Below are 18,594 nucleotides of genomic sequence, written 5' to 3' on the forward strand. Positions count from 1 at the left end.
CAGCAGTCAAGGCCTCCCGAAGAGCCAACCCGCGTGGCCCAACGCTGTCTCCCTCCAGCCCACCACTGCAAGCAGCCAGAGACGCCGTCCCATGCCAACGTCGGGGCCCTGGACTTGCCCTCCATGGGCTACACGCTCCTCTACTCCTGCCAGGAGGGCTTCTCCCTCAAGGGCGGCTCCGAGCACCGCACCTGCAAAGCCGACGGCAGCTGGACAGGCAAGCCGCCCATCTGCCTGGGTGAGTGCGCCCGCCGGGCGAGCCCTGCAGGATGGGAGGCCAAACGTGGCCGCGGAGCCAGAGTGGGAGGCGGCACACGAGGGGGGAGAAACACAGTTCCCGGGAGCTGGACCCTGCTTCTGCATTCCTGGGGTCTCGAGCCTCTGGGAGATGAAACCAGAGCAGTCAAAGGACGCACGCAGTGAGGCCGACCTAGGTTTGGGTTTGCTTCCTCCTGTTGGGGCTTAAATATCTGTTTATTTATTTGAGAGATAAAGGGTGTCCACAGTCTCTCTCTCTCTCAAAAAAAAAAAAAAAATGTAGACCTCCCTTAAAAAATGGAAACTGAATCCCTCTGACCTAAAGTCAGGGAGGCCCCGCGTTTCCTTGCTCATTTGCTGTGCGGAGGCTCAGTCTGTGCTTAGAAGGAAGGTCCCGGAGTCCCCTCCTGTGACCACGTGCCTGTGCCTGTGCCTGCGTCTCGCCCAGACCTGTTAACGTTTCCTCTGTATTTAGCTGCGCTGATGTTAGGCACATAAATATTTATATTTGTTATACCCTTGGGGTGAACTAGCCCCTTATCAAAATCTTATGACCTCCTCTGTCTCTTGGTACAGGTTTTGGCTTAAAGTCAGTTTTGTCCGATAGAAACGTGGCTTCCCCTGCTCTTGGTTGGTTTCCGTCAGCTTGGACAGCTTTTCCCTTCACTCTACCTTCAGCTCTGTGTCCTTGACGCTGAAGTCAGTTTCTCATAGGCAGCATAGAGTTGGGTCTGCGGTTTTCTGTTTGTATTTTATTTTGTCCATTCAGCCACTCCTTAATGTTTGGGTTGGAAAATTTAGTCCATTTACATTTAAAGTAATTTTTGACAAGTACGGACTTCCTATTGGTATTTTTTTAATTTTTTTTTTTTTCTGGCTGCTTTCTTCTTTCCTCGCTCTCTTCCTTCGGGATTAGATGGGTTTCTGTGTGGTATGGTTTAATTCCTTTCTCTTTACCTTTTATGTATCAATTAACGTTTTTTTTTTTTTCATGTTTACCACGAGGCTTACATAAAATATCTTATAGTTATGACAGTCCTCTTAAAGCAAATTGCAGGGGGGAACCTGGGTGGCTCAACAGTTTAGCGCCACCTTCGGCCCAGGGTGTGATCCTGGAGACCCAGGATTGAGTCCCACATCAGGCTCCCTGCATGGAGCCTGCTTCTCCCTCTGCCTGCGTCTCTGTCTCTCATGAATAAATAAATAAAATCTTTTAAAAAAATAAAGCAAATTGGGTGCCTGGGTGGCTCCATCAGTTAAGTGTCCAGCTCTGGGTCTCAGATCTTGGCTCAGGTCTCGATCTCAGGGTCATGAGTTCAGGCCCCACACTGGGCTCCATGCCAGGTCATGGAGGCCTACATAAAAATAATTAATTGAAAAAAAATAATAATAAATTAATTAATTAAAGCAAATAAGAACTTAAGTGTGAGTGCATACAAAAGCTCAACATTTTTTACACTCCCTCCACTTTATGTTTTTGATGTCACAGCTGACATCCTTTTATATCATGTATTCATTAACAAATTATTGCTGTTCTAGTTTTGGGGTTTTTTTTAAATATTTTACTTATTTATTAATGAGAGACACAGAGAGAGAGAGGCAGAGACACAGGCAGAGGGAGAAGCAGGCTCCATGCAGGGAGCCCGACGTGGGACTCGATCCCGGGTCTCCAGGATCACACCCTGGGCTGAAGGCAGTGCTAAACCGCTGAGCCACCCGGGCGCCCTGGTTTTTTTTGTTTTTTTGTTTTTAAGTAGTCTCCGCACCCAGCATGGAGCCCAATGCAAGGCTTGGACTCATGACCCCGAGATCAAGACCTAGGCTAAAATCAAGAGTCAGATGCTTAACCAACTGAGCCACCCAGGTGCCCCTGCAGTTGTAGTTATTTTTAATACTTTTCTTTTAATCTTTATGCTACAGTTATATCTGGTTTACCCACCACAATTACAATATTAGAGTATTCTGAATTTAACTGTCCACTTACCTCTGTCAGTGAGTTTTATACGTAGATCCTTTCTTCTACTTGAACTCCTGCTGTTGAACCATATGTAGCTGTGCGTTCGGTGTGTCCAAGGCAAGAGGGGGATTCAGGAGCCTCCTATGTCACCATCCTAGTCCAGAGTCTCTTCCAGAGTTCTTTGTATATCTAGTATATGATATTCATCAGATACAAGATTTGCACATATTTTCTCCCATTTTATGGGCTGTCTTTCACTTTCTGTTTTTAATTTACAAGTACTTTCTCCTTTATTTCACTCATCACCTAAAATGAAATTAGACTATCACATTTTAAACTCCATTTCAGTCCCTAGGTTAATTTTTTTTTTTCAAATTATAGCGTGGTTTTTTTATAGCCTTATTGAGATATAATGGATATATAAAAATGGATATATAAAAAAATTTAATGTATACAATTTGATGAGTTTGGATCTTTTGACCTACTTTTGGTGTCCTTTTAAGCACAAATGTCTTTAATTTTAACAAACTCCAGTTTATCTATATTTTCATTGTTCGTGCTTTATATTATACCTAAGAAACTATTGCCAAGTCCAAGGTCATGAAAACTTATGTCTATGGTTTTTCTTCTAAGAGTTTTGCAGTTTTAGCTCTTACATTTAGGTCTTTTGCTTATTTTGTGGGGGATTTTTTTTTGGGGGGAGGAAGGTCATTTGGAGTCCAAATTCATTCTTTGCATATGGATATCCAGTAGTCCCAGCTCTGGCTGTTGGAAAGACTATTTTTCACTATTCTTCATTAAATTGTCTTGGCACCCTTGTCAAAGATCCTTTGACCGTAAATATGTGAGCTTATATCTGGATCATTGGTTTTATCCGTTGACCTGTATAGCTGCCTCCCTGCCACCACCACAGCTCGAATTATAATAATTTTGTGATAAGTTTTGCAGTTGGGAAGTGTATGTCCTCCTTTTTCTTCTTTTTTCCAGATCGCTTTGGCTGTTCTGGGCCCCTTTTATTTCTATATAAATTTTAGGGTTGGATTGTGAAATCCTGCAAAACAGACAGCTGGAATTATGACAGGAATCACGATAAATCTGTAGGTCAGTTTGGGGAGTGTTGCCATCTGAACAGTATTACATATTCCAATCCATGAGCATGGGATGGGATGTCTTCCCATTTATTTAGAACTTTAATTCCTTCTAACGATGGTTTGTCATTTTCTTTGGGGGGTGGGGTATTTAAATTCAGTTTGCCAACATATAGCATAACACCCAGTGCTCATCCAGTCAGGTGCCTCCCTCAGTGCCCGTCACCCAGTCACCCCAACCCCCTGCCCACCTCCCTTTCCATCACCCCTTGTTTGTTTCCCAGAGTTAGGAGACACTCACATTCCGTCACCCTCACTGACATTTCCCACTCATTTTCTCTCCTTTCCCCTTTATTCCTTTTCACCATTTTTTATATTCCCCAAATGAATGAAACCATATAATGATTGTCCTTCTCCAATTGACTTACTTCACTCAGCATCATACCCTCCAGTTCCATCCACGTTGAAGCAAATGGTGGGTATTTGTCGTTTCTAATGGCTGAGGAATATTCCATTGTATACATAAACCACAGCTTCTCTATCCATCATCCTTCGATGGACCCCGAGGCTCCTTCCACAGTTTGGCTATTGTGGACATTGCTCCTAGAAACATCGGGGTGCAGGTGTCCCGGCATTTCATTGCATCTATCCTTGGGGTAAATCCCCAGCGGTGCAATTGCTAGGTCATAGGGCAGATCTATTTTTAACTCTTTGAGGAACCTCCACACAGTTTTCCAGAGTGGCTGTACCAGTTCACATTCCCATCAATAGTGCAGGAGGGTTCCCCTTTCTCCACATCCTCTCCAACATTTGTTGTTTCCTGCCTTGTTAATTTTCCCCATTCTCACTGGTGTGAGGTGGGATCTCATGGTGGTTTTGATCTGTATTTCCCTGATGGCAAGTGATGCAGAGCATTTCCTCATGTGCATGTTGGTCATGTCTACGTCTTCCTCTGTGAGATTTCTGTTCATGTCTTTTGCCCATTTCATGATTGGATTGTTTCTTTGGTGTTGAGTTTAGTTAAGTTCTTTATAGATCTTGGATACTAGCCCTTGATCTGATACGTCATTTGCAAATATCTTCTCCCATTCTGTAGGCTGTCTTGTAGTTTTGTTGACTGTATCCTTTGCTGTGCAAAAGCTTCTTATCTTGATGAAGCCCAATAGTTCATTTTTGCTTTTGTTTCCCTTGCCTTTGGAGACGTGTCTAGCAAGAAGTTGCTGTGGCCAAGGTCAAAGAGGGTGTTGCCTGTGTTCTCCTCGAGGATTTTGATGGATTCCTGTCTCACATTTAGGTCTTTCATCCATTTTCAGTCTATTTTCAAGTATGGGGTTAGGAAATGGCCCAGTTTCATTCTTCTGCATGTGGCTGTCCCATTTTCCCAGCACCACTTATTGAAGAGACTGTTGTTAGACTGTTATAGTCTTTCCTGCTTTGTCGACTATTAGTTGACCATAGGGTTGAAGGTCCACTTCTGGATTCTCTATTCTGTTCCATTGATCTATGTGTCTGTTTTTGTGCCAGGACCACACTGTCTTGATGACCACAGCTTTGTAGGACAACCTGAAATCTGGCATTGTGATGCCCCCAGCTATGGTTTTCTTTTTCAATATTCCCCTGGCTATTCGGGGTCTTGTCTGATTCCGCACAAATCTTAGGATTATTTGTTCCAACTCTCTAAAGAAAGCCCATGGTATTTTGATAGGGATTACATTGAATGTGTAAATTGCCCTGGGTAGCATGGACATTTTCACATTATTAATTTTTCCAATCCATGAGCATGGAATATTTTCCCATCTCTTTGCGTCTTCCTCGGTTTTTTTGAGGTCTGTCATTTTCCCTTTATACGTCTTAAACTTCCTTGGTTACATTTAGTCTAAAGTGGGTCTTTTTCATGTTATTATGTACTTGTATATAAAAATACAAAATGCTTTAGATGCATTTGAATTTCACTTCCACCCCTTATTGTGTGATTTGGGGCAAGTCTCTTCACCTGTCTGCCTCTTAACGAGTCTCTCTTCTATAAAACAGAGACCGTAATCTGTACCTCACAGTTTTGAGAGCAGGAATAAATGAAATAATGTGAATAACATGACCCAGCACAGCTCCTGGCCCATAAAGTGCTTTCTCCCTCTTACTGCCGTCCTCTTATAAAACCTAAGACAATAGAGACATTATATTCGTAACAATACTTTGAGTCACCGTGGAAAGCTTCTCCACAGCCTTCTTCATGCACAAACGTAAGCTGCCCTCTGGAGCCGGGAAGACCGTGCTCGAACCCCAGCTCCTCAAGGAGGCAGTAGGGACAGTCTGCCCTTCTCTGGTGGTGAAGCAGGTATTTCTGTTGTTTCTGCACAAAAGAACAAAAGATACTAACACTGGCTAAGTGTGACCTCATGTTCACAGCCTCACTTATTCAGCGTCGACCTGCGAGGTATGTTTCAGCACTTCCCATGTTCCCAGTGAGGAGACCGAGATGCCGGGGGTAAAGTGACTAGTCAAGGTCACATGCCAGGAAGGGACCTGAACCTGCACCATCTGGCTCAGGCCCAGGATCTGTGACTTTACCTGTGAGGGCTTCTCGGCCTTTTTTCCTTTCCAGACACAAGTGCTTCTTTGAATTCAGTTGTAATATGTTGACTAACTGAATTTAAATTTAAAAAATAATAATAGTTCAGTCGTAGACTGCTGTGCATAGAAACTGCTCTGAACGGGGGCGGGGGGCAGCCTCAGGCCACGGGCAGCTACTAGTAGCCTCCACAGCCTTTTGTGAGCTCTGAAATTGTTTGGAGCATCATCAGTGAGCCAATGGTAAAGTAATAGTGAACATAACGGTCAGAAGAACGCCCACGACCGGGGCCTAGATGTTCAGGCGCTTGGTGACAGAGACATAGGCCCGGGCCCCAGCCACGTCAGCTGCCACCTTCCAGTCCCTAGGCCTCACAGAGCAGGCAAACAGCAGGAAGCCCGGGCAGCACAAGTCCTCGGAGACTGTGTCGAACAGGGACCAGAGAGCAGGACCGGGCACAGAGCTCTTGCTGTGGACGTTGATGGTGGTAGTGGTCGCCACGGAAGCTGAGCCCTGGGGCACCCCAAGTGCACCCCCTCGGGCTCCCCTGAGCCTCTCATAGGTTGGGAAGGAGGCCGGTGTGGACACCGAAGAGGAAGAGCTGGGAGTTATGGTGCATAGTGTGAGACAGAAGCTGTTACGGGCTTCTCGGCCTTAACATCCAGCCTCCGAGGGAAGGGAGCACCCCACCTGAACCCCCACCAGGCCTCAAGGAGCTCACTCTTGATTGGTGGAAGGTCCTTCTTCGTACCAGGCCTTTGGGAGAAAAGCAGAGTCCGGGACAGGGCTTTTCACACCGGGGTCGCGGATCAGGGCATTTGGCAGGCCTGGGTCCCGGGGCCTGGTAGCTTTCCTGGATAGCTTTCCTTTCCTTTCCCTCTCACCAAAATGTAGCGCCTCCTTTAATTTGGAACGTAGACGAAAACCCATCGTAGTGTTAATAACGCCTCTGACTCTGTCACCAGCAAACACTGCAGACATTTCGTATCAGATGACAGTTGTCCCTGGTGTTGTGCAACACTGCTTACGTTTCTGACTGCTTCAGGATTATGGTGGTGGCTGGGCTGTCATGTCATGGAGTAATAAAGAACTCACCTGCACCCTCACTCTTGGTTTAATACTTCAATGACAATAATTGATAAAATGGATTTGCTTTTAACTCTTTATGTTTTATTATTCCCAGAGGGGCCCATGGTATCACCAGACGGTCAAAGTATCGACTCCCAATCCAAGAGTTGTCCAAAGCAAGGTCTCCGGGAATCCATTAACCTGATGTCAGAGAAGTGGCCGTGACTTTCCCAATAGAGCGTAGCCCGAGGCTGAACGTGTTTTCTTCAATTCTCTTTCCCCAGCAGAGGTCCGGCCTAGTGGGAGACCCGTCAATACCGCCCGGGAGCCACCGCTCACCCAGGCTTCCGGTAGGTACGGTCTAGATGTTCAGCTCAAGAAACTGGCATTGATTCCCTCGCCTAGTTACCCAGAAACACGGGCTCAGTGAAAGGGTGTGAAAAACTGTCTAAGAGCCAGATTCCCCCGCCCACTACCCACCCCGGCAACTGCAGGGGGAAGAGGGAGCCTGAAGGAAACAGCAGGCTCTCCCGCAAGAGAGCCAGCGCCTTCCACTAACACAGGGGAGCGCCAGGCTCTGGTGCCTCCCACCACCACAGCTGCCCAGCACGGCCGGGCCAGGGTCCAGTCATTCGGACCGGAGACCCGACACCTGCCCAGGGAGCCTCCCGGAAATGCTTACACTTCTAACACGGGGCTTGTTCCTTTCGAAGTGCGACGTGCACAGCTGGGCACGTAACTATAGATGCGGGCTGACCGTGCGAAATGACTGCAGACTGCCCTATATTTTTTTGGACTTGATACCTTTACTCACCACGTTGGCATGTGTGTTCCATAAGAAGGAAACTAGAGTCGGCGTCATGCTCAGCTCCCGCTCGCTCTGGGTCACGAGGGGACATTGGAGCATCCTGTCCCAGTCACCCAGTGAGTGAAGTGGAGCAGCCGGCAGGGGCCGGGAGTCCCCTCACGTCTGTCATCTGTCTCTCCGCTCCTCCAGTGCCCGGGGACGTTTTTGCCAAGAATTCCCTATGGAAAGGGGCTTACGAGTACCAGGGAAAGAAGCAGCCGGCCATGCTCAGAGTGACCGGCTTCCAGACCGTCAGCAGCAAAGTCAACGCCACCATGATTGACCACAGCGGCGTCGAGGTGCACTTGGCCGGTAAGGGCAGGTCATACCTCCAGGTGCGTCGCCAGTGGGGGCAGGCCTGGGCCTCTACGGGGACCGGTCTACGGTCCCTGCCTCCCCGCGTCCTGCGGGGCCTGTGTGATGGGTGCGAGGACGACAACGTGTTCATCTTCATCATGATAAGGTCACCAGAGACTAAAGGGAAATGGCTAGGTGACAAATATTAATAACTTGAACAGGAAAGGACTCAAAAAGAGATCAATATCCCTAAAACTGAACCAAAAAAAGGGACAGAGAATTCCCAGGAGCCAAAATTTGGACAGTTAATAAACAAAGGAAAACGTACTTTTCAGCAGTAATAAAAGCACTAAAAGTAAACATAAAATGTGATTTTTCCACTTATCCCACTAAGAATTTTTTTTTTAATGATAAATTTTAGTGCAGGACAAGGTCTAGTGAAGGGAGTGATGCACTTGATGGTCAACGTATAAAATAATACAGTCCCAGAAAACAGTTTGGCAATTTGCGTCAAGATCTTTGAAAATTACTGACCCCGTTAATTATGTTTCTGAGAATTTTTAATATTACATGGTTATTTATATTACATAAAAACTGGAAGGACAAAATTGTCTGAAAATAACTAAATTAATATTAATGTATATTATACATTTATACACATACTGTATGTATTATTATGCATATATATTAATGCATATTAATTATAATATATCAGATAGCTAAAATACTATGCCAGTTTGGGGAGAAATGAACCCACTACAGCACATTTATAATGTGACTCCAGTTGTTTTTTTTTTTTAATAAAGATTTTATTTATTTATTCACGAGAGACACACAGAGAGGGAGAGAGAGGCAGAGACACAGACAGAGGGAGAAGCAGGCTCCATGCAGGGAGCCTGACGTGGGACTCAACCCCGGGTCTCCAGGATCACGCCCTGGGCTGAAGGCGGCGCTAAACCTCTGGGCCACCCGGACTGCCCGACTCCAGTTTTTAAATGAAAAATAACATTCATGAGAAAGACAACTGAGGGGTGCCTGGGTGGCTCAGGTCACGGTCCCAGGGTCTTTGGAGCCAGCCCTGTGTCAGGCCCCCTGACCAGGAAGGAGTCTGCTTCTCCCTCTGCCCCTCCACACAATCGTGCTCTCTGTCTCTCAAATAAATAAAATCTTAAAAGAGAGGAAGGAAGGAAGGAAGGAAGGAAGGAAGGAAGGAAGGAAGGAAGGAAGGAAGGAAGGAAGGAAGGAAGGAAGGAAGGAAGGAAGGAAGGGAAGGAGAAAAAAATTGGAAGTCGTTCCACCCAAAGGTCGACAGCAGCTATTTCCTAGTAATATCAGGAATGGTTTATTTCTTCCTGCATTTTCCAAAATTTCCCCACTTTTCAATCTTTTTATAATCAGAGAAACTAAATCTCTCAGGAAACAAACATTTCCAGAAGAAACGGACAGGTAAAGGGATGCGCCAGCAAATGGACGTAGACATTAGGACCCGGCCACACATGGTCCCTCCCGCTCACGCACGTGTGCGCACGAACACACAGTCAGTTTCACTCGTTGGCTCCAAGGCAGAGCCGTGAAGACATTCACGCGGACCTACGTCCGTGCCTCCCGCGCCCTCGGGCTCTTGCGTCAACTGACAGGTTAACATGTGCAAAATCACTCTATTATCACATGTGTGTGCATTCAGAGGGTCACAAACACAGGTCAGTAGCCCGGCTGTCTCTGAGGCACGTGCACACGCTCTTGTGCATCCTCGCACTCAGCCCACACACTCACTCCTGGCGTCACGCACGGAATGTTCACGACGACGACAACGTGAGATGTGGGCCCGGGGACTCCTGCAGGCCCTGAGTGTGCTCTCTGAACTTCCTGTTCCCAGGAATTTACAAGAAAGAGGATTTCCATCTCCTGCTCCAGGTCTACCAGATCGCGGGGCCCGTGGAGATCTTTGTGAACAAGTTCAAGGACGATCACTGGGCTTTGGACGGGCACGTAAGTGCTGCCGAGGCCAGGCCCTGACCCCGGGGCCCCCGGGCCGGCCCTGTGCCCCGATCGCAGGCGGGGGGCGCGGGGGGTGGGTACGATCAACACGGGAACTGGGGGGTCGGGCCTGGGGTGGGCACAGGAGACGACCAGGAGGTGGGGAGGCTGGGTGCCCAGGGCCCGTCTGAGCGCTCCGGGGCAGGCTGGGGTGCCACAGCACGGGGGGTCAGCGGTGTCCGCGAATTCCCGAGCCGAGGTGCTGCGCTGCTGGGTGAGGGCAAAGGCGGTGGTGCCAGGCCCCTCCTTCAAACACCCGCTCCCGCCCAGGACGAGGGTTCCAGACCGCTTCCTCGCCTTCCCGTGTGGCAGCGGGGCCCACTCTGGGGCACCCCTGAGGCAGAGGGCAGGTCCCCGTGGTAACTCCTGACATCACAAGAGAGGAGTGGGGCAGTGTCGCCTATCAGGCCTCGGCCTCCCTGCCCAGATGTTCGATGCTGGACGTGGAAGGGTGGGAAGGGGCGAGGGGTCCGGGTGGCAGAGAGCTGAGGAGTCAGGGCGCACGCACGGGGGGACACCTGTGGTGTCGCGCCTCTGCTTCATGAACACGCCGGAGAGGGGCACCTGGTGGGCTCAGTCGGGAGACCTGTGGCCCCCGTGAGTTCCAGCCCCACGTGGGGCACAGAACACACCTGCCCAAACACGCAAGGAGAAGCGCAGGGCTTCCGTGCCCCAAGTTCCTTCTGAGCGCCCTTGGAGCCCTGTAGGTGCCCCAGCCCTGGCTACCCCGTCGCAGTAGGTCCCAAAGCCACTGCAGAGCAATGGGGGGGAGGGGGGCCGGAGAGCAAGGCTGGAGGCCAGAAGGGGAGGGAGCTGGGGGGACGAGCCCCGCAGCAGCCACAGGGGCAGGGCCCCAGGAGGGAGGGTGGGCACCCCGAAGTCCAAGCATCCTCAGGACCCCCCTGCGGAGCCACAGCCCTGCTCAGGTTTGCCCTTGGGAGTCTGCGCGGTGGCAGCGGCGGTGCCAGGCGACCAGTGTCTCCAGCCGCCTGCTGGAATCAGTGGCTCCTGGAGGGTGTGCTGGGCTGCTGGCTGCACGGCCATCACGGGGGCTCCATGGGCTCCCGAGGCTCCTTTCCCTCACGGGGTGACGCCGAGGTCCCCCAGGCCCCAGGTGGCCCCGCGCAGGCCTGGCTGCCCCCTCCTGCGCTGCTGGTGCTCCCACCTGACCCGCCAGGCCCACATGGGGGGGTGAGCGGCCCTCCCGCCTGCACCGGTGCCCCCAGCCCCGGCCAAGGCCGGGGCCACTGTGCTGTGACAGAGCCCTGTCTTCACAGGTGTCCTCAGAGTCCCCCGGGGGCACCTTCATCTACCAGGGCTCCGTCAAGGGCCACGGCTTTGGGCAGTTTGGCTTTCAAAGACTCGGTGAGGAGCATCTGGCCCCTGGAGGGGACCTGGAGGGGAGGGGGACACGGGGGGGGGGGGCGGTGATGAGGTTCAGGGGCCAAATCCAGAGGCTCTCGACCACTCGGGCTTCATGGCTGCCCTGAGGCTTGAGTAAAGGCTGGGACTGAGCCCACAGACCGTGCTACCCAACCTGGGCCGCGATGTCACCGGGGCAGTCGGGCCCAGCTGCAGGGACCCTGGGCCTTGGCCCACAGCCCCGCAGGTGTGGGGCCCCGGGGCCCCTTCCCCCAGGGGTGCAGGGAGCCGCAGGCCCTGGGGCTTCTGGGTGGGGGGTGCTGACTGGACAGCAGCCCCCAGGGCCCCCGCCTGCCTCGGGAACCGCCTCCTGCACAGCCTGCAGTCAGGCCTGCCCCCCCAGCAGCCCCCCTCCCTGGGGCTCGAACATCCCCTCCACCCCTCACAGCAGGGACCACGGGGCAGCCGGGTCCCCGCGCCCCTCTGGGCCCCGGCCTGTGCCAGGAGCCCCACTGGGAGGGGACTCGCCTGGTCGCTCCCTGTCCTCGCCTGTGCCCAGGGGAGCGGCCCTCGCCCACCGCCAGCCCTCCTCCTCCCCTCCCCTCCCCTCTAACCCCTCCTCCCCCTCCCTCCCCCCTCAGTCCTCCTCCCCCTCCTCCTCTAGCCCCCTCCCCCTCCTCCCACCCTCGCCCCTCCTCTCTGTCCGCCTCCCCCTTCTCCTACCCCTCCCCCCTCCGTCCTCCTCCCCTCCCCCCTCCAACTCCTCCTCCTCCTCCCTCCATTCCCCTCCTCCCTCCTTCACTCCCCCATCCCCCTCCCCTCCATCCCCCCTCTTCCCCTCCTCCCCTCCCCCTTCTTCCTCCCCCTCCCCCCTCCCCTCTCGGAACTTGGGCTTCCAGGTGAGGTTTCACCAGATCAAAAAGCTCCTGCACTGAAGGAAGTTTAGAAACTTCTGAAGGCTCCACCCTCTTAGGATTTCGTCCTGCGGCCGGTGTGGACTGGGGGCGACCGTCCCCTGAGCCGCGGGGCCTCCTGGGGCGGGGTCCCCGCTCACCTCGCGCCCCGCGCCCTGAGGTTTCTGCTCTGGGACTTTGCAGACCTCAGGCTGCTGGAGTCCGACCCCGAGTCCATCGGCCGCCACTTTGCTTCCAACAGCAGCTCCGTGGCGGCCGCGATCCTGGTGCCTTTCATCGCCCTCATCATCGCGGGCTTCGTGCTGTATCTCTACAAGCACAGGTGGGGGCGGGGGCACGGAGGGGGAGGGGGCGGGGCCGTGTCTCTCGGAGCGCGGGGGGGCGGGGGAGTCACGGAGGGGCGGGGCCGTTGTCCGGAGCGGAGCGCAGGGGGCCCGGGGCGAGGGGGGCACGGGGGCGGGGCCGCGTCTCGGAGCAAGGTGGGGGCGGGGGCACGGGGGGCGGGGCCGCGTCTCGGAGCAAGGTGGGGGCGGGGGCACGGGGGGCGGGGCCGTGTCTCGGAGCAAGGTGGGGGCGGGGGCACGGGGGGCGGGGCCGTGTCTCGGAGCAAGGTGGGGGCGGGGGCACGGGGGCGGGGCCGCGTCTCGGAGCAAGGTGGGGGCGGGGGCACGGGGGGCGGGGCCGTGTCTCGGAGCAAGGTGGGGGCGGGGGCACGGGGGGCGGGGCCGCGTCTCGGAGCAAGGTGGGGGCGGGGGCACGGGGGGCGGGGCCGTGTCTCGGAGCAAGGTGGGGGCGGGGGCACGGGGGCTGCAGGACGCGGCCAGGCCCATCTCCGCCCCGGGCACGCCCCGTGCGACCCGGACCCTCCCGCCCCCAGGAGAAGACCCAAAGTTCCCTTCAACGGCTACGCGGGCCACGAGAACACCAACGTCCGGGCCACGTTCGAGAACCCGATGTACGACCGCAACATCCAGCCCACGGACATCATGGCCGCGGAGGCGGAGTTCACGGTCAGCACGGTGTGTACCGCGGTATAGCCCCGGCCGCCCGCCGCCGCCGCCACCGAGAGAACCGCCTCCGGCAGCCGGTGAGGAGGGGGCGGGGCCGGGGGCGGGGGCGGGAGTCGGGGGCGGGGCCATGGAGTCGGGCCGGGGGCGGGGCCGGGGGCGGGGCCGGGGAGTCGGGCCGGGGGCGGGGCTAGGGGCGGGGCCGGGGGGTCGGGGGTGGGGCCGGGGAGTCGGGGGCGGGGCCGGGGAAGTCGGGGCGGGGCTAGGGGCGGGGCCGGGGGGTCGGGGGTGGGGCCGGGGAGTCGGGGGCGGGGCCGGGGAGTCGGGCCGGGGGCGGGGCTAGGGGCGGGGCCGGGGGGTCGGGGGCGGGGCCGGGGAGTCGGGCCGGGGGCGGGGCTAGGGGCGGGGCCGGGGAGTCGGGGGCGGGGCCGGGGAGTCGGGCCGGGGGCGGGGCTAGGGGCGGGGCCGGGGGGTCGGGGGTGGGGCCGGGGAGTCGGGGGCGGGGCCGGGGAAGTCGGGCCGGGGGCGGGGCTAGGGGCGGGGCCGGGGGGTCGGGGGTGGGGCCGGGGAGTCGGGGGCGGGGCCGGGGGGTCGGGGGTGGGGCCGGGGAGTCGGGGGCGGGGCCGGGGAAGTCGGGGCGGGGCTAGGGGCGGGGCCGGGGGGTCGGGGGTGGGGCCGGGGAAGTCGGGGCGGGGCTAGGGGCGGGGCCGGGGGGTCGGGGGTGGGGCCGGGGAGTCGGGGGCGGGGCCGGGGAGTCGGGCCGGGGGCGGGGCTAGGGGCGGGGCCGGGGGGTCGGGGGTGGGGCCGGGGAGTCGGGGGCGGGGCCGGGGAGTCGGGGGCGGGGCCGGGGAGTCGGGGGCGGGGCCGGGGAAGTCGGGGCGGGGCTGGGGCGGGGCCGGGGAGTCGGGCCGGGGCCTGGGGAGCTGGGGCGGGCCCTGGGCGGGGCTGGGGTCGGGGACGGGGAGCCGGGGCGGGGCCAGGGGAGTCGGGGGCGGGGCCGGGGCGGGGCCAGGAGCGTCGTGTCGGGGGCGGGGCCTGCGCGGGGAGCCGGGGGCGGGGCCTGGGCGGGGACACTGCTCCTGGGGTCGCGGCCCTGCTGCGCCCCCCTGACCCAGGGCCTCCCCACCACTCCCGGGCGGGTGCCGGCGGGAACCCCGTTGGATGGGGAAACAGGCTGGGAAGAGGAGTCTGGGGGGGGACCCGGAGCCCTGGGGGGGGACCCGGAGCCCTCGGGGGCGAGCTCGCAGACCTAGCAGGTGCCGCACCCTCCCCCGTGGCCGCGTAGACGCCTGCATGTCCCCATCCACGCGCGGAGCCGTAGGGCTGCACGGACACGTGGGTGCAGGGAGCGTGGACAGGGGTGGCAGAGGGTCAGGGTCGGGAGCCGGGCCCAGGGCCGCGTGGCTGGAAAGCCTGGGGACCTCAGAACAGGCCTGCAGCCTGGAGGTTCCATCAGGGGGACCTCACCCTGACCCAGGGGCATCCGCTGCCTGGAGGAGGCCACCGCTGTGGGGCAGCCAGGCTGCTCCAGAGTCTACTGATGTAAACGCAAACACACCTGAAAAAATTCCTTGGCAGCAACGTGTAGACCTGCCCCTAGCGCTTGGCCGGCGCCACGGGAGGTGACACGTGGAGGTAACCATCACCCGGGGCGCACTGGGGCCTGCCCGTCCCCGCCTGCCTGGGTCCTCCCCGGCCCTCCTTGCCGCCACTTCCCCCCCACCCCCCAGGTTATTTCTCTGCCTCAAGTGTAAGCTTAGAACGGCAGGTATTAGGATCATTTATACAGAAAGAGATGAAAGTCATTTTCAGAAAACACAAAGGCCATCCTTGAACACAACTAACTAACTTACCGAGTCTTCCCACGCCCTTGGCATCCGTCTGACACAAAGGTTCAGAGGAGGAGGAGGAACTGGTGCAGGATCCAGGCTCAGCTCCTGGTTTCATCTTTGCCATCCCTTTCTCTTTCTCCCACTCAGGGCTCGTACAGACAGAAAGCAAAACAGAAAAAGTAAAAGCCCCTCTGCTGATGTAAATTGGGCCTTCCGGGGGCTCAGCGGTGATGAGAGAAGTCAGATGCCCCCTGATCTGCGTCCCCCACCATAGCCCCTGCTCCCCGCCTGGGGCTCTGTTGCCCTCCCCCCGGCCCGGGCCGGGGTCACATGCAGTTGGCGGCTCCAAGTCTGAGCAGCCTGGCGTCAGCCTTCAAGGCGTCAGAACCTCGCACCCAGTGCCCAGCTCCCCAGCTGGGCTCCTCAGGGAGGGTCCCCCCGGCCCGGCCCGGAGCAGGACCACAGTGAAGACATGAGAGAGCATTGCCCGGCCCAGGGAGGGGCATGTGGAAACCCCCCTGAACACACACACACGTATGTTTAAAATGAGAAATTAGGTGATAAATCCACGTGGGGCGTAACAACAGCTGGAATCAAAATAGGAACCGAGATAGGAAAGTCTCGAGGCCCGTGGGGTCGGTGAGGCCGGCGAGGGCTGCGCCATGGCTTGCGTGGGCCCTGTCTTCCCTTATGGCTGGTTCGGAGACGCCGTGGTCATCGGGCCAGTGTGATCGGCCCGGACCCAGTCCTCGGTGCCCGTCAGCCTCACTGCCGTTTGTCCTCCTGATTCTGAAGCTAAAACGAAAGCATTTCCTGAGCCCCTGGGGGCTGAGGGCCGTGGGCACCGGGCGCGGGGTGCGTGGCGGCCAGGGTGGGAGCCGGGAGGCCTGCACCTGCGCCCGCATCCGTGGGGGTGCGAGGACCCGCCACTGACGCCCCTCCTCCGTGTCCCCCGCCCTGCTGCTCCGGCACAGCCCCCGCGACGCGCCCTCGGGCCAGTTCTCCAGGACGGGCTCCAGGCCCGAGCAGCGCGCGACCTCGCCTGCCCCCCGCCTGTGTCTGCTGCTGGGCCCGCGCCCGCACCTGCCGCCCGGAGGACGCCCGCTGCGCCCTGACTTGGGGCAGGAAGGGAGTGGGGCTGAGGGCCCGGGAAGCCTGCGGAGCTCGTGGACGTGCCCGTGGGGGGCCTGCGCACGCGCACACGCCTCCTCCCTCGAGGCCCACGCGGGACTGCAAGCCCAGGAGACAGAGCCGCGGGGAGGACGACGAGCGTGTGCTGGGCCGCGGATGGACGGAGAGCCAGGAGCACCCCGCGCAGAGGAGCGTCTTGGGAAGTACTTTGGGAATCCGTTTATTTTTTCCAGCAGAATTTTATTGCGTTTAAACCCAGTGAGTCACAAAGTCGTTCTGGGCCCCGGGCAGTGCTGGAGGGGCAGGAATCCGGCCCGGAGCCCCAGGCCACGTCTGCCGTCAGGGAGTCCGAGGTCCTGCAGCACCTGGGGGGTGGGCAGTGCCGGCGGGGGGCAGGCCGACCCCGGGCCCCAGCCCCGGGGCTGCCCTGTGCGTCTCTTCTCTGTCCATGCCGCTTCCAGAGCTCACGACACCCCAAATCTAGGAAGCATTATTGCTTTATAAGTGAGAAAGCAAGGCCCACGTCAGTGGGGGGAGGCCACCCCAGGGGCCTGGGCAGGAGGGGCCCAGGCAGGGCAGCGGGCTCCTCCGCAGCAGGACCAGCCACCGGGCCCCCAGCGGGTGCAGCCCCCGGCTCCACAGACACGGCACCCGCGGCTCCCGAATGCAAACCACAGAGGGAAGGGAAGTCGCCTTGTCCCCCCATCCCTCGCAAGCACGTGCAAGCATCCCGCGGTGCCTCGGTTGTTACCGAATTTCGGATCAGTCTTGTTGGGACGCGAACTAGTTTAGGAATCAAATGGGAGCTTTAGAGCCACCTCTCTGCCCCCAGGAAGGCCCCGCCGGGCCCATGCCACATGCTGGCCTCGGACGGTCCATCACACGTGGAAAAGCAAACAGAAACGGGAGGGAGTGGGGCGCCGGGGACCCCGCATCCTTAGGCAGGCGGCCCGACCGGCCTCCCGTTCGGGTGGGCACGAGGGTGCTGCGAGGCGGCCAGTCCAGCTGGCCAGGGGGGGGGCCCGGCCCAGACACACTCGCTCACACGCTCCTCTGTCCCCTTCCCTGAAAACCGAGGCAGGAAGTCCTCTGGCTGCTTCCCTTCCCCGCTCTCCACTCCCTCTCCAGCCCCACCTCCGCCATCCCCCGTGTGTCCCCGTGTGCGGTCCCAGGAGACCCCCAAACGGCACAGCCGCTGGGCACCCAGCACTCTGCCGTGCGTCCCCCATGCCCACCTCTGGCATCTTCACCCCACCCCAGAGGCTTGGCAGGAACCGGGCAGACAAGGCCTCTCGCCCGCCACCCACACCATACACGCCCACCGCCATCCCATGAGAGAAAAAAAAAAAAGTAAAACAAAAACAAAAAAAAAAAATCTTTTGTACAGAGATATATTTTTATTATACAAAGTTTGTACAGTACCAAAAAAAAGAAAGAAAAAAAAACGGTGTAAATTTTTTTTTCATTATTGTAGGTAAGCGGTAGTGGAAGCCTTTTTTGTAAATGTAACAAAATGTATAAATATGGTTTTCAGAAAACATCAAGTGCTGTAAATATGTAATCTACACACCTTCTCGGCTTGTCTGCAGTATATACATTTAATTTATCTGTCTCTGTATATGAGGCTTCCCCTGGGGTCCTGCATTATGGTACTTTCCTGAATTTGAAAGCAATTTTAAATTTTTTGAATTCAAATAAAATATAAATTTTTGCATTGGTTTCTTACATTTTAATGGCCTTTTTCGTGGTTAGGGGCAAGTGTGCCTTGGGAAAGGGGAGGAAAGGCGTATTTGGGGCCAGAAGCCAAGAGTGGAAATGTGGAAATCTACCAAATGCAAAATTTAACACAGAACGGAGCACGGACCTAAACAGAAGACCCGAAATACAAAAGTCTTACAAGAAAGCCCAGGGGAGAGCTCGTGATGTCGGGGTTGGTGGCGATCTCTGGGCTTGGACTCGGAGAGCACGGGCAACACAGGAGAAAGAAGTACCGGCCTACGGGATGGGAGGGGAGATCCGCACATCATGTGCTGGTCAGGGATCAGTGGCCACGCTAGGGAATTCCTACAATTCAACGATGGAAGCTGATTTTTTTTTCAAAGATTTTATTTATCTGAGAGGAGCACGAGCAGGTGGGGCAGAGGGCGGGGGAGCGAGCCCCCAGCAGAGCACGGCCCGAGCCCTACCTGGGCCCTGACGCCCCGCTCTCCCGTGGGGGTGGGGGGGC

The 18,594-nt window shown here is 56.8% G+C and overlaps 1 protein-coding gene across 7 annotated transcripts in view; it reads left to right on the plus strand.

Moving 5' to 3' along the window:
• The window catches only part of CSMD2 (CUB and Sushi multiple domains 2), a 492,622-nt gene extending 474,541 nt beyond the window's left edge, over positions 1-18,081 (plus strand). For 2 of the 7 annotated variants that reach the window (XM_072772036.1, XM_072772043.1), the window contains 8 exons: positions 59-238; positions 7,225-7,290; positions 7,938-8,099; positions 9,961-10,073; positions 11,399-11,486; positions 12,639-12,719; positions 13,275-13,484; positions 16,211-18,081. In XM_072772036.1, coding sequence (XP_072628137.1) covers positions 59-238; positions 7,225-7,290; positions 7,938-8,099; positions 9,961-10,073; positions 11,399-11,486; positions 12,639-12,719; positions 13,275-13,484; positions 16,211-16,620 — 1,310 coding nt within the window. In that variant the 3' untranslated portion in view covers positions 16,621-18,081. Of the gene's footprint in view, positions 1-58; positions 239-7,224; positions 7,291-7,937; positions 8,100-9,960; positions 10,074-11,398; positions 11,487-12,580; positions 12,720-13,274; positions 13,485-15,383; positions 16,179-16,210 lie in introns of those variants that run through there. The other 5 variants (XM_072772037.1, XM_072772038.1, XM_072772040.1 and 2 more) reach the window with 5 other exon arrangements.
• The last annotated feature ends 513 nt before the right edge of the window (positions 18,082-18,594 follow it).

This window comes from Canis lupus, chromosome 13 (assembly GCF_048164855.1).
Source record: "Canis lupus baileyi chromosome 13, mCanLup2.hap1, whole genome shotgun sequence".
Classification (NCBI taxonomy): domain Eukaryota; kingdom Metazoa; phylum Chordata; class Mammalia; order Carnivora; family Canidae; genus Canis; species Canis lupus.